Raw genomic sequence first — 15,511 nt, forward strand, 5'->3', positions numbered from 1 at the left:
TTTACTTGGGATTTGATTGTACTTCAACCCAGCTCTGAAAACAATTTTTTTTTATCTTAACTCTGTGATTATGTAACATACAACTTTAATCTAATTACTTTGATAGTACAATTATGTTTATTCTTGAGTTGTATAAGCAGTAATAGAAAATAGGACAGTTGCTAAAAACATAGGCTACCAATATGAAAAATTTATTCAAAAAATGCTTTGCGCAACAGAAAGCAAGTGCAGCAGAAAGCTCCCCTGTTATTACTGCTTCTATTTCTGGGCTGCATTCTCATATATTATTCACAAAAGCCACGCTAAAATCGAGTACAGCCCATTAAGCTTACCCTGAGATCTTCTGAAGTTGGCTGAAATGTGTAAATGTTCATCCAGGTGTGTAAAAATCGCCTTCAGCTGCACGCAACAAGCACGCCGCGTGAGGGCGCAGTTGACTCCTCAAGCCTACACGCAACGGAGCGAGAGTTTGAGTTAGAGCGCTGCGCAATGTAAGAAGATTTCTGATTGGTTAGTGGCTCGCGTAGAAAATATTAAACTGGCTCTGATTGGACAACTTAAAGTAGGCGGCGCTGTACTCAGCACTTCATTTATATACCCTACAGCTGGTGTCCACAGATCCGCCACACGAAGTGAAAGGGATAAGAAAGTGGAGAAGGCTTCATGTAGAGGGTTTAAAGAAGACTCGGTCTTTGTTTTCAGTGTTTGAAAGAGTGGCAAACCAAAGATTTAAAGCTGCCAAAATGCTCTGCCACGTTACTCGTCCGGATTCAGTGGTGATGGAAGTGGAAGTTGATGCGAAGGCGAACGGTGAAGACTGTCTCAATAAGGTAAGCTGGGCTTAAATACACATACGGTTTTATTTTTATATGTATTTATTTAGTTTTAAATGTAGTGTCATGGCCGGACAAGACAGCAACACGGTGAATGTGGCGAGAAACTTTAATAATGTGCTAAACTTGACAATGTTTCGTGGCTTATTCGCGACTTAAACGTCCTCTTTAGGTGACTGGGGTGAGCTTGTTTCTCCGCTGATTCGCACTAATTCAGCCTTTTCACACGTCTAGTGTGTGTTAGTAAGCAGCTACTGTCATTTTTCAGCTTCTTCATCGTTTCACAGTCTGAGCAAACAAGTGTTCTGCTCGCCACGGGCAGGGAGGAAGAGAAAACCTTTATTTTTGGTAATTAAACCTTTTTAAAGTGTCCATTCGCAGCCGAAAAACGACTTTATAGGTTGGTGAGAAAGTGTTTAAACACGCTGATGGAGAAGTGCCGACGGTCCCATCTTCCTGCATAGCTTCTTAGTCAGAGGCAGAAGCTCAGAGGTTACTAAAGTTCATTCTGGTGCCTTTGCAGCCCGCTCAAAGTGAAACCACAGACTGAGTTTTCTGTCAAAGCTCACACACACGTTGTACCTTATAACAACTTTCTCACCAGTTCTCTGTTTTTAACCACAAAATTTTGACCCCTGTTTCATTTGCATGACATTTTCCCAACTTACGGTGACAAAAATGAGTTTTTATCTCTGCCTCTGGGTCCCTATAGATACTCACCAAAAGTTATGTAATGTCCGTGTCCCGCTGCTGTTTAGGGGGCGTGAGATTTCGGGTGTGATTATTCCCTCCGACCCCCGGGAGAGGATCCAAGGTCCCTTTTTAAGCTGTTTCGATGCTTGGCAGTAAACTTGCTATTGCTTTGGAATAATAATGGGCCTTGTGTATCTGGAAGTATCACAAGAGAAGCAGAGGTCCAACGTTGCTTCAGTGTCTTCTCCTCGTCTCTTGATCATGTCTCTGATGACTTGTGGTTGCAGTATCCTCTTGGAATTCCTCCTTTTAATCACTTGTGTGTTTGTGTGTGGTCTGCTTCTTTAATCTCTTTCCAGGTTTGCAGAAAGTTGGGCATAATAGAAGTGGACTACTTCGGGCTGCAGTTCACCGGCAGCAAAGGGGAGAACCTGTGGCTGAATCTGAGGAATCGCATCTGCCAGCAGATGGATAATGTGGCGCCCTGTCGGCTGAGGCTGCGAGTCAAGTTCTTTGTTGAGCCCCATCTCATTCTGCAGGAACAGACAAGGTAGGCCATAAGCTCATGTGTCGCATGGAGATTACTTTTAAACTTTTGTTTCGTATGCAAATCAGCTTCTGTGTCTACAAAAACTTTGAGCAAGTACATTTTAATTGTTTTGCATACTTTTTTTTTTGCTACTTTTTACATAAGTTGACTTTATATGTGACTTATTGTGAAACGTGGTGGAAAACCAGAAACAAAGCCATCAGTAGAGCCCCGGACTATAATATGATCACTTTGTTTCCAGTGCAGTGGAAATGCCCTGTAGTAACCTCTTCACGAAACCCTTCCGGGGTTACTATAGGTCGTTTTTGGTGGAGCGCCAGGCTGGAAATGTGATCTAGCAACTGAGTCTGCGTTGCTGTCAGCCTGCCCCCAGGGACCCTCTGCACTGTGTGCCAGCCAGGACCCCTTGTCACTGCTCCTATTCAGCCTGAAAATAACTTTTTTGTTTCAATTGTTCATGGCCATTTTTGTTTAAACAAAAGCTGCCCCTGTTTGACATTTTTGCAGATGTGGTTTGGAAACAGGCCAACATGGGTTTTTCACAGGTTTTGTTTAGTCAGTAATGTGTCATCATTGTGATTAACAGCTGCTGTTGTTCACCAGGGTGTACTGGAGGATTTTTCTGCATCTGAAATATAAGGGTACCAAGTAAGCTAGAAACGTATTAGCATGTGTTATATTTTGGTTTTGCCAAATTAATTTAAACAAGACTGTTGAAGAGGCATGTAAAATGTAAAAAGCCATAACAAGTCCACTTTTATTTCTTCTTGTTTGCACTTGTTCCAGACAGCATTTTGTGGCCCATAAAGCAGCGCCTGTAAATTTGAGTATGTGTTTGCCCCACATGATGCCTTGACTATCTGAGAACGGTGGAAAAAACTTATTCAAATCGAGGATGCACAGGATGTAAAATCTGTTTGGTGTCTTTTTAAATGCTGCTCCCTCTTACACGCGTGCAGCTTGTCACCGGAGCAGTTAATTAAACCCAAGTGTGTCTGTCAGGGCCAAGATGCACTCAGCTGTTCCCAGTCCTGTCTCACCTTTCACTCAGTTCCCTCGCATATCAACTTCATTCTCTGCTGTCACATTTTTCTCACTGCTGGATATTAACAGCTCAATCACACAACCACCTTTTTTCCCTCCCCTGCCCACATTGGCCCATATTAAAGAGGAAAGTGAAAGAAAGTGAGGTAGAGAGCACAGAGGACACTGGGCTGCCTGCGCTCTGACCTCCACTGGATTAACAGGGGTTATCAGCAGATGACTGGTGTCTGGAGGGGGTGGGGTGGAGGGGGGGTTTACGGGTCATGAGGTTGTGGAAAAAGGTAAGATAAAGATGTGAGGTGGTAGATAAGGATATGTTGGGTGGCTGCTAATGGGTACACACAGCACACACCCCGCCATCCGTGCCGTCAAGTAACATGTTTAAATTTAGAGCCGGCTTCGTGGCATTTATCTGCTCAATGTGATATAATCGTGATTGGGGGTGCAAACAATGATATAGGGTGTTGATGTGACTGCATGTTAAGTACCGACTTGTTGGTCTAAGAACTTCCTGCACTGCATTTAGGGATGTTCATTTCTGCAAAGGACTTTCTTTTCATTTCTATGATTAATATTTTTTTTCACTAGTTGCCTTTTTAAAAAAAACCTGTTGGGTTTCTCACCAGTCATACCTTTTGCTGTCACCTTTGACACAGTTAAGGTACAGTAGCTTCCTTGTAAATCAGTCTGACTGTAAACTGTTCCCAGGCCAGCAGACACGCCTCGTAATGTAAAGCCTTGCTCAGCTGCATATTTACCAGTCTGCAGGCCATTTTCAGTGCCACTTTGTTTACTAATCTGTGTTTATGAATATGTTGTATACATTCTATTTGTTCTTCTCTGCATTCTGCAGTGCCATGACTGGCATGCATGAGTGTTTCTGCCAGTTAATGGGAAAGCACGGCGAGTTTCTGTACACTTTTAGATGGCCTTCACGATTGGCACCTCTGTCCCCTTCTTAAAGGCCTTATTATGTAATCAGCTGAACGCTTGTAGAGCTGCTTATATAAGCTGCTGTGTGCTCTGCTGCCACGTAAAGCCGCACAGGTCACTCAAACGTTCATGCCCATGCAGATGGATTTTTTTTTTTTGATTTTTTTTATTTTGGCTAGGTTTGTTTATTTGTTTTCCTTTTGGGTGGAGATTTGTTGTGCTGGAAAATGTGATAATCCAGCTCAAAACAAACCCTGGACTGATTAGAGAAAACCGTTTTTAATGTGATTTGTGGTTTTATTTATAATAATTTATGATGCATTCCCTATAAAATGGTTAGCATGTGTGTGGTGGGGTTTTTTTCCCCATCAAATACTTGCAGCCAAACGGCAGCCTATACCCATCTGAGCTATAAGGTTGTGGCTCAGCTTGCATCTGTGGCAGCTGTGTCTCTACTTCTAAAATCCCTTTTTTCTTTAATCTCATTACTTAAATTCTCCATGTGTCCCTGTCTTCCAGGCGTTATTTATAAGTCCTCCTCTTTTTTGCTAGCTTTCGACACTTTTGCAGACGCATTAAAATTTGCTCACAGGGCAGCTTTGCTCTCCTTGCAGCTTGCTTTTTGGGCAGCACAACGCTTTTGAAGTTGCTCTGTGAAGCAACAACTGAGGCAGAGATTTTAAAACCTTTTGGCTGTTTTGAGTTTTTGCACTACAGTAATCTTTCATTATTTTACTGGCGTAATCATTAAGGCACCTGATGGATCAACCAGTCTGTGCTTGACTACTTGAATTACATTTTTTAAATATTTATTTAATTGTATTTATTTAATAATTAAACGAATTACCTTGTGGCCTTGACAGCAGCCTGTATTATCTGCACCATTACACACCATTTGCTAGGGGGTGTTGCGGTTTACATATGTGAATGTTTTTTTTCTCTTAATTAGTGGCTGTGTTTGGCAGTCTGATCCAGCATTGGAAAGGTCAGTGCTGTTCATACAGGCTTCATCAGATGTCTTAGTGTTTACATGTCTCTTTTTATTAGATTGTATTCAAAATTATATTATTTCATGACAGGAGCGTCGAAGAAATACTAATGCTTAAATGGAAGCACGTGTCTATGCTCGATTCTGTGACGAAGTTAAGTTATGGAAACAATTGCCTGCTAAATATATAAGGCCTGTACTGTATTGATTGCTCCTGCAGGACAGTGTTTGTTCTGTATTGTATAATCCCAGACAGTCCAGAGATTACTTTGCCAGCTGATCTGAAGACAAAAATGGTTAAAGCTTTTTTTTTTTTTTTTTTCCCTGCCTATGTTAAGTCTTGTGATAAACTCTGTGCAGGATGTATCTGTGCTGTTCCATCAGTGCATGACTGTTTCCAAAACTTATGAAGTAATTATGGGGGAGAAACTGAATTTGCACAAAATTGCCAAGTTAACATTAATCATCGTTATTAATCTGCTGGAGTTGCTAAACGGAGCCAAACCTGGCGGTGCTGGAAGATAAAGGCGTTGCTTGACGGTGCTTTGTGTTTTTTACTAAATGAAATTGGAACATTGAAACGGAGGCAGCAGAGCTCTGTTAAGCCAATTCAAGGTAATTTATTCAAGTCACACACAAGTGATCATTTTTAGCTCCCTGTGGCAAGACGGGGGATGGAGCCACAGATCCCTGCGGTTCTGTGAGTGTTTTCAAAAACACAAGTTCTTATCAGAGTACTCCACCATCAGTTGTTGCAAGATTAAGTTGTTTTGAATTTCTCTGCATTTTGTCATCTAACATTAGTTTGTCTGTTGGCATCCTTACACTAGCCGTTAGTCCAAGTTTCTGCATTTATTCAACAACTGAATTTCAGATTGACGCTGGGTTGTAATCTCTTTTACCAGTCAGTACAGAGCACAAGCATGCAATCCAAGGAGTTTAGCACACAAACAGCCTTTGTTTTACAGCCGAGCAGCTTGTCGCCGTGCGAACGCTCATTATGTTTGTTCTCTGAAACTGTTTCAAGTTAGTGTTAAACTGCAAGAGTTCGTTTTAATCCACCCACAACCTATGATGATGTCGGGCAAAGTTTACCGTAGGTCATTGACTGCGAGTAACCTCTCAGTGCATAGCTTCTGGCAGTGCTATTTGACTAGCTTACAAACCACATTGTTGAGAGTCAAACCAATGAGGTCTGAAACTCTTCTGCTGATTGGCTGGTTGTGTTGCAGTCTCTAGGCAGCGGTGTTGGGTTTCACTTTGTGGGGACTTTTTGTTCCTCCGTGTTGTGATCTGAGTTACATTTTTGAAGAATTTGACTCTTTTAGAGCAGATAAGTTTGTATAGATGGATAGAAGACTAAAGGGTTTACAAATTTTGCCAGTGTGTGTCTTCTAAAAAAGAGCTGAAAAGGAGCACATTTAAAAACTTGGTGTAAATTTTAGGTTAAGTGTTTTGGAGATGTTTAATTTTCAGAGACTGAGGTGCAAACAAGCTGAAAACCCTGATTATTTTGTTTTGAGGTGTGTGGGTTCTTTTGTTTTTTTCTTTCACTTCCTCTCCCTTGCCATTCCTGATGTTCAGGCCTGTTTTCCACCGTTTTTGAATAACCACACACAGTGAATAAACGCAGGTCTGTTCAGACTCATCTCTTTAAACGCAAGGCAATGCAGAGTGAACAATGTACTACAATAAAAGTAGGCCAAGACACTTTGGTCTCAACACAGACTTCCTGGCATTCAGTTTGCATGCTGGTGTTTTTATGCAGCAAGACTGGAGAACAAGGCGAGTGTAAAAGTACACAACTGTGAAAAGTTGGATTTGGTAACTGCTGCAGATTTATCTGAAGTTCATTACGTGTCTGTTTTGGACACAGTAGTTCAGAAGAAATGAGGCATATGGAGGAGCGTCTTGGAGTTTAATAATAAACTCCTATGTGTGAATTTGATGCTGCATACCAGCTTCATGTCCCAACAAAGGTCCCATGAATCTGCCTTCCCAAATCACTCTGACTCAATTCTTTTATCTAGTTGAAAGTTGTGAGTTTTGGAAAAGTTTGTCCACTCTGTTGTTTACAGGAGTGTGGAAATCAAATTGTGCTTTGTGGAAAACTTTAATTAGAAAAGTGACTCTTTTATCAAGTTGCTTAAATTCCATCAATATATGAATAAATTAGCCGTGGACCAGACATGGGGAGATGCTGGACTTATATGTGCTTGCTTCTCATGTGCAAAGTGAGGATGGACCTTGACTGGTGCTGAGGCAGCAGTATACTGCAACACTAATGCTGCGTGATCCTGCCACAGCTGTCTGAATAGCCGTCAGCTTAATGTGGAGGTCAAGCTATAGACAGAGGACTGCATTTTATCTGGGAGAAAATATGACCATACTGGTTGGTTCTGTTTGGGAGAATCGACACTAAATGCACCATGTTGGTGCAGGCAGGGCCTGTGAGTCGACTTTATGACTCATGGCTGTTTGTTTTTTTCCCAGTTTTCTCATTCAGATAGTTGGTGCAGAATTTAGGCCGATCAGTCTGATCTCTTGCTCAGGAGTCTGTCCCAAAGTTGGACACAGTGTCTCACAAGTAGGCAAATGTGGACATAAATCATGTAGGCTCAGCGAGTTTGTTTTCACCGTTCCCACATTACCAAATTAGCCAGCTGAGACTTGCAGAAGAAGAATCTTGATAAATGATAGTTGTGCAGTGACTGATAACCCTTTGCCAGCCTGCGCATGAACTATAGTAACCTCTGCCGCTTGCCCGGTAGTAACCCTTCGCGAATAACCTGTAGTAAACTTCCAGCCAAACCAGGCCCATTGTTTGCGTCAGGTAGGTAGCAAACTAGCAGCGCTCCATCACATGCTGCCTGCTGGGCCTGACACAATAGAACACTGTGTGTGTGAGTTGGAGGGAATGGGATGTTTAACACCATATCAAAGCGGTGTTTGTTATGCCTGAGGCTAGTCAGCCATGGGGCTTCGTTGTTACAGTCTGGTTCTAACAGGGGTGGTGTAGGCCGGCTTTGTTTGTGTGCCTCACTGCTGCTGTTGATACTTCTTGAAAGTGTTGGTTGAGGTGTGTCTGTTGTTGTATTCCTAAGCAGCTGAAATACACGTTACCTGCATCTTGTCACGAGTTGTAAGCTTGTTAGTCCCATAAGACGACAGAGGAAATGACAAACCCAGCTCGCTCCCATGAAACTACTAAACAAGCTCGATTTTCTACATCCAGCCCTTTTGTTGGGTGTGTGTTTTGTTGTTGTCCACCACACAAGGAAATGGTGGACAAAAATATTTTCTGAATGTTGTTTTTAATATCAAGGGCAACGTGTGGAAGTGTGTGACTGGTTTGCTGATCCAGCAACAGGTGACTGGTTTATAATCTTCTTAAGGTTACTGTGCCATAGGTCAACTGGAGGAAGGAGCTGTTTGGCTATCTGAGTCTTGTGTTTTTATGATGGAAGGATTTAATCAGTCAGGGGTTTGCTTGTATTGACACATTGTCTCCTGCTGCTGGAAGAAACATCTCCTGGTCAAAGCAATCAAAAGACCAGCCGCAGCTTATTTTCTTAAAATTGTAGCTGCTTACATTGTTCATGTGGTTTCTGTTTTGGACATTGATATGAACCATGTCTAACTTTCTATATACTTTTAAGTCAACAAAAGATTAACGTGTCTTATTAAGGCAATGGAGCCTTTCTGATCCTGCAGAATTCAGATTTTTCTTTTATTTTAAAACACAATTATGTTGATTTAAATTGGTCTCTGTAACCTGACACCCAACTTCTGAAGTAAGCAGCTCTTTGTTCTGGTCCAGCAGACTGATGCTACTGTAGCAGCAGTGTGTTTTGTGGCAGTAGCATAAGTGTATTTGTAACCTTGAACCAAGACAGGAACTGCTTCAGAAAAACTTCACTCACTAGTAGTAGTGTGTTGTATTCTGAGGAAAGGTAAATAGTAAGTCTGTTTCCTGTTTTCCCCCACCACAACTTCCACATTTTCCAGTAAAGAGAGGTCAAATGGGGTGCTTTGAGGAAGTAATTATGGAGAAAGTAAGTGTGGTGGCTGTCCCGTTTTTTCTGCTGCAAATGTAAACACTCAAGACACCTGCTGTCTGTGTCGAGCTCTGGAGTATGTTAGGACACTCTAACCGTCATGTGTGGAAGTGAACTGAATAAGTGGGATGTGTTTTTATGTAGTTTGAGATCATTTAGCCACATGTTGGGGTTTTTGGTTTTTTTTTTTATAAACAGTTGACTAAAATGCATAATCTTTTTTAAAATGTTTGTATAAATTCTTAATTTCTGTCATTTACACCCCCCCCCCCCCCCCCCCCCCTTTTTTTTTTTTTCTTTCTTTCCTCTCCTGCATCTCCTAGGCATCTCTTCTTCATGCATGTGAAGGAGGACCTCCACAACGGTCACCTACGAATGGCCTCTGAGCAAGCTGAGGAGCTGAGTGCCCTCCTGGCTCAGGCAGAGTTCGGTGACTACAATCAAAACACAGCCCAGTACTGGTATTCAGAGCTGTGTGGAGAGGAACCCAGCAATGCCACTGTCAACAGGTACACAACTCTCAAACAAAGATTGTATAATGTTGCAACAAATGAATATAAAAGATTCAATAAGTCATAGGTTAGACTTTTTTATGAGTAAATCCTACATGGTGTCTGTACACTGAATGGGATCATTAGAAAAACACAGGTGAGCCAACAAAGCAGCTGACGATCAACTTCCCACTGTACATTCTCTGTAAACAAAACAAGGCTAGCAGTGTTGTACTACAGTTTTTTTTTTTTTATTTTAATAGTACTGCAAACAAGATCCCATTGGATTATCATGTATCTGTTAGAAAAGGAAATATCAACACCAGTTCTTTTCATGTCTTCTGACTTGCATCTGTTCCTGTAATTTATTCAGACTGTGGTCTGAGTTTTGCATCTGTAGCCTTAGTTGAAGCTGTAACTGTGCACATTAACAGTTTGCACCTCAGGCTTCATCTGCCACACCTGTGTACATTTAACTCCTCATATATTGACCCAGTGTGCACTGGCTGCACATGCACTCATATCCTGACTGGTATTTTACTGAACTACATGTATTTTATAGCAATAATTTTCCTTATATTTTCCAACAGTGGATAAACATGCTGTTTTGTATTTCCTACCACAGTCTATATAGAATTCAGCTGGATCAATAAACTGAAAGAATCACTATTCTGTGCTGCCTAAGCATTGATCTATCTTTTTTTTTTTTTCTTCAAAATTGGCTTGTTTCAAGTTTATTTGTATTGCACTTTTTAACAGCAGCCCAAAGTGCTGAAAATAAAGCAACAAACCATCCACAATTTCAAATTAAACACTGCTCAGTAAAAATAAATAAATCTAGAATAAAAAAAAAAAAAAAGAATTGTTTGTATAAAGTGTGTCAGTGTAGTTTGTTAAACCAAAGATAAGGTTTTTATTCCCACATCTCTTCCCATTTTATTTCTCCTGCAGCATAATTTCCAGACACAAAGCTTTTGAAGGTTTGAGCCAAGCCTCAGTGGAGTATCAGGCCCTGCAGCTGGTCTCCTCTCTGGAACATTATGGCGTGGAGTGGCACTGGGCTCGAGATGCTAACGGTCAGCGTTTGGCTATTGGAGTTGGCCCTGAGGGGATTACTGTATGTAAGGAGGACTTCAGCTTAGTCAACAGGTATGTTCTGCTGGGAGTGCAGTAGATATGAATAGTGTGGAAAGATGTCTCTGCTGCTACAATTCTCAAATGCATGCTTAAATGGTTTTTTTTTTTGTTGTTGTTGTTGTTGCTTTTTGTCTGCTGTTAGAAATTTCTCATCTCTTTAGTACATATTTATTACAAAACAATTTCTTCTGTCTTTGCTTATTTTAAGGATAAGTTACCCCATCATCCAGATTGCCACCCAGTCAGGGAAAAGTGTCTACCTGACAGTTACCAAGGACACAAATGACAGTGTGGTGCTTTTGTTCAAGCTGATAAGTAACCGGGCGGCGAGTGGTCTGTACCGAGCCATCACAGAGACGCATGCTTTCTACAGGTGAGCTCTAAAGCCACACCAGTGGATGACAACGTAGCAAACTGAGGCTGCACACTGTAGCAACGCAGGGGATTCAGGCTTTGTAGAAACTTTTCATTTTTCCCACAAATCAAATTAAAATGTCAGACAAGCACAGCACTGAAAACATCTTTGTGGTGAGCCAAGATAAGACTTTAAATGAATTTCAAGCACTGCTGCACGCTTACGTTGTGTTTTTTTATTTTATTTTTATTTTTTTTATGTATATAAAGTTTCTCGGCAGTCTTGACTTTTTGTTATTCACCTATAAAGTTGTGGTGTGTTAACTTGAGGCTAATGGGCAATGAGAAGTGGTGGAAACTGGTACTAAAACGTGTTTTAGAAAAACTCGTTCTGCTCTGTTTATTATGCAGTGTCACACATCTGTATACATTAACTCGGTGTTGTTCTCTTCAAAGCTTCTAACTCTTGTTTTTATGGAATGAACACATGCAAAGTGGGACAGTCACTAAAAGACATGTCCTTGACCTGAATGTGCTCATGAAAATAAAGACATGAAAGTGATTTATCAGATATAAAAGCCATTTTCCTTTTCCTTTGACAATCTGTACGGGGCTCATAAAAACTCTGCGAGCTGGGACTGTTCAAACGGCTGAGCTATGAAATTGTTCTGAATTACAATTGTACAAAGGTACAAAAGAGAGCCACGTGCTTTTGTTTCAGGCATGGGTTTTAGCTCGAAGTCTGCAATCCCCCCCCCCACCTAACATGTTTTCATTTTGTTTGCTCAGAGCAGGTGTTTATCATATAATGGTGAATGTAACATCAGTAGAGCATGAAGAGTACTGTTTAACAGTAAAAGGTTTTTTCTTACATGCAGAGGTCTTACTTAAATCAGTACGAGATACTATCACACTTATTTTGCATGCAGGTTTTTCTGTTTTACTGACATTAGTCATCTCCATTTGCAGGTGTGACACCGTTACCAACGCAGTAATGATGCAGTACAGCAGGGACTTCAAGGGCCACCTAGCTTCACTATTTCTCAATGAAAACATCAACGTCGGCAAGAAATACGTTTTCGACATCAGACGGACTTCCAAGGAAGTGTACGACCACGCCCGTCGTGCACTCTACAACGCTGGCATTGTAGACTTGGTGTCTCGCTCCGAAAGCGGGGGGCGCTCCTCTCCCTCGCGCTCCCCGGGCAGAGACGAGCAGCAGGACAAGGGGCTGGACTGCAGCAGCTGCCAGCAGAGCCGGGCTCTGCAGGATCGGCTGCAGAAGCTCAGGGAGGCTCTGTTGTGCATGCTGTGCTGCGAGGAGGAGATAGATGCTGCGTTCTGCCCCTGTGGCCACATGGTCTGCTGCCAGACCTGTGCAAATCAGCTGCAGGTGAGTCTGCTTTGCACACCTGGGTGTAAATGTTTGTAAAAATGTATCTGTGGAAGATTTGCAGTTGGAGCTGTTCTTAGGCATGGCAAAAAGAAAAATGGCTGCTTTTTATGCCAGTCTGAGATCAATACCAGTTTCTAAATTATAGCATTTTATACAAGTACAGTAGACAATAATAAAGATTTCAAATCAAAACGGTAACTCAGACTCCAATTCATGGTATTTTATCCTGCTTACAGTTTTACTGACAGTTCCCAGTACTTTAGTTTCAGCTCCTAGTCCTCATGGTCCTTTCAACAACATCCAAAGCCTTGCTTGTACTTTGCTGACCCAGTTGTCTCCACTGTTAATCAGCTAAATATTGCATGTCTTTCTGGTGTGTGTGTGTGTGTGTGTGTGTGTGTGTGTGTGTGTGTGTGTGTGTGTGTGTGTGTGTGTGTGTGTGTCTCTCTCTCTCTCTCTATCTATATCTATATCTATATCTATATCTATATCTATATATATATATATATATATATATATCTATATCTATATCTATATATATAAATAAGCAATAGAGGGAGAGACAGAAGAGGAGGATGTGACTTTGTCTTATAAATGGATTACAGCAGGCAGGCAAATCTCCTGCCTATTAACTCAACCAGTAAAGCTCATGGACGTGTGACTGTCTGCAGAAGGAAAAAGTTCACTGCACAGAAAAATTGTGGAAACTGTTTTCCACATAATCTCTTTCTTTTCAGATGAGTCTTATGTTTCACTTTTACTCTGAGATATTTCTCATTGTGTACCCATCTGAATGCCGCCAGGTGACCTGAGCAATGGCTCCATGTGACTCATATAGTGTCATTCTGAGAGTTTGCAGCTGCTTTACCGACTGATAGCTGTGCACAGTTCTGCCTTAAGCTATGAGGCTGTGGGAATCGTTATAGTGGTAGTACGTTACGAGCTAATTTGTAACGTGATGCAAGGTGTTTTGCATTTGCAATTCAAGAAAATGAGACGTAACCATGTAGTTGAGATTTTAATGTAATTGTGTAAAGTAAGCTTGTATTGATTCACCTAATTTGTTTTTAAAGCGTTTCCCTTCATTGTCTCCCTCAGTTGTGTCCCGTGTGTCGGTCAGATGTGGAGCATGTACAACACGTCTACCTGCCAACTTGCACCAGCCTCCTGAGCCTGACCCTGACCGACAACCACCAACATCATAGCAGCATCCCCGCTCCCATCCACAGAGACATGGCCTCCTCTCCTCACACCTGCTCCACCACCGAGTACGAACACAAGCTCTACCACACATAAACCCGTGAAACTCCCTCTACGAACACTTGAAAGCTACACCAGATGGATTTCACAGAGAAGGAACCTTTCTCCTCCCTGCCTGGAAATGATAAACATGCATAGAAACTCTCAATCACAACATAAGATGAATATAAACGGCTTTTTGAATTTTTATTTTCCTTTAGACGAGTTTGTCTGCTTTGGTTGTTTTTATTTATTTTTTTTTTTGGTCACTGTTAACAGCTTGTTTTAAACACCTTTATTTCCTACCATAGTGATTTTTTTTTTTTTCAGATTAGTTTCTTAAGGTTATTGTAATTTATTGCATCAGTTGACCTGATACAGAATTATTCTTTTGTGTTCAATGTTTATTTGCTCTACATGCGGCTCCTAGCCCCAGAATCCAAACCATGTGAACATGTTTTAGCATATATTTACTTTACATGATAGAAGTGGTTTTTTTTTTTTGTTTTTGTTTTTTTAGGCTCCTGGCATTTTAAAACTATGTTTTGAACGTTATGGTGAAACAGAGTGGTCTGCATTTGTTTTCCATGCCAATGAAGAAGGTATTTAGAGGCTAAGCAGCACTGCACCTGAATATAGTACTGTACTAATAGTGGTTAGACTGTGGTGGTGGTCTTGTAATGGTGGGGCCAAACAGGCCTTGAAGGCTTTTTTTCCTTTTAGTTTAAGAGAACTACCATACAGACACTCCTTTAACTGTTGTAACTCCAGAACTGGTCTGATTATTAACTCAAACGTCAAACACTAAACCTGTTTTTCATAGATGGCTCCACCTTTACATGTTTATCTCCATTTCTACAGAAAGAAGCAAAGAGCATTGATGTGCTTTTTTTGTAGGTATGCAGCTGCTTCCTCTGAAAACCTCAGATATAAAATTCTTCTCTGGGGTGTACTAGTGAGTTGGTTTTTTTTGTTGTTTTTTTAAAGGGTACTAGGAGATCTGAAAGTGCAATACTTGCTTGCTTTTCTGCCAAGCTTTTCATTCTCAGTTTTTATTTAATTTCAAAGACTATTTAAATGACAAAGACATTGCCACTTTACTAAAGAAGTTTTCCTCTTGTCTGGTGGGAGTTTGGCCTTAATGTAGCAGCAGCAGCAGCGTTTTCCTCACTTTTTTTTTTTTCCCTGTTGATAAGAAAAGAAAAACTTTTTCTTTAACATTGACACAGTTGAGCTGAGTTGCTGCAGGGGAAGGACTTTTTTTTTTTTTTTTTTTTTTTTTTTAAATTTTGTTTCATATTGTACAAATAGTGATTTGTTTCTGTTTTCTGAAGCAAATGCCACTATGCTCTTTAAAGTATCTCTTAGAATGAAAGCTTTTTTTAAATATATATACTCTGCTTTTAACAAAAAGTATTAATAAAGTTGTTTTTTAGAAAACTTAACCAGACTTGTGGACTGTCATTTAAAGTTGTCTGAAAGTCAAATTTACACCAGAACTATCACAACTCTACTGAAACCAGGACTCGTACTGGTTAGGCTGTATTGTGGGAGAAAATAATGTACCAGTTTTAAACAGCAGCTTTAAACAACCTGAGCTTTCCTGGCTAAATGTTATCTCTGTCTCTTAACAGCCACATAAACTAGGCTCAAATGGTAGCAAAGAGGTTGCATGTGTAAGCCAGCCAGAGTTGGAGGCTGCAACATTACAAGGAGCACAGTTACTCCATTTGGCCCTCTAAGGGTTTCAGGCTCTCAATGTATCCCTGCTCCAACACACATGACTCAAACTGAG

General features: G+C 40.9%; 1 protein-coding gene across 1 annotated transcript; it reads left to right on the forward strand.

Annotated features, from left to right (window-relative positions):
- Positions 1–733: 733 nt before the first annotated feature.
- mylipa (myosin regulatory light chain interacting protein a) lies at positions 734–14,239 on the forward strand. The gene is made up of 7 exons (XM_079259058.1): positions 734–830; positions 1,886–2,076; positions 9,423–9,608; positions 10,542–10,739; positions 10,936–11,100; positions 12,051–12,474; positions 13,576–14,239. Exons 1-7 carry the CDS (start codon positions 744–746, stop codon positions 13,771–13,773), a joined length of 1,449 nt encoding a protein of 482 aa, XP_079115184.1. The 5' UTR covers positions 734–743; the 3' UTR covers positions 13,774–14,239.
- Positions 14,240–15,511: the final 1,272 nt, after the last annotated feature.

Source organism: Telmatherina bonti (genome assembly GCF_933228915.1).
Source record: "Telmatherina bonti genome assembly, chromosome: 19".
Lineage (NCBI taxonomy): Eukaryota > Metazoa > Chordata > Actinopteri > Atheriniformes > Telmatherinidae > Telmatherina > Telmatherina bonti.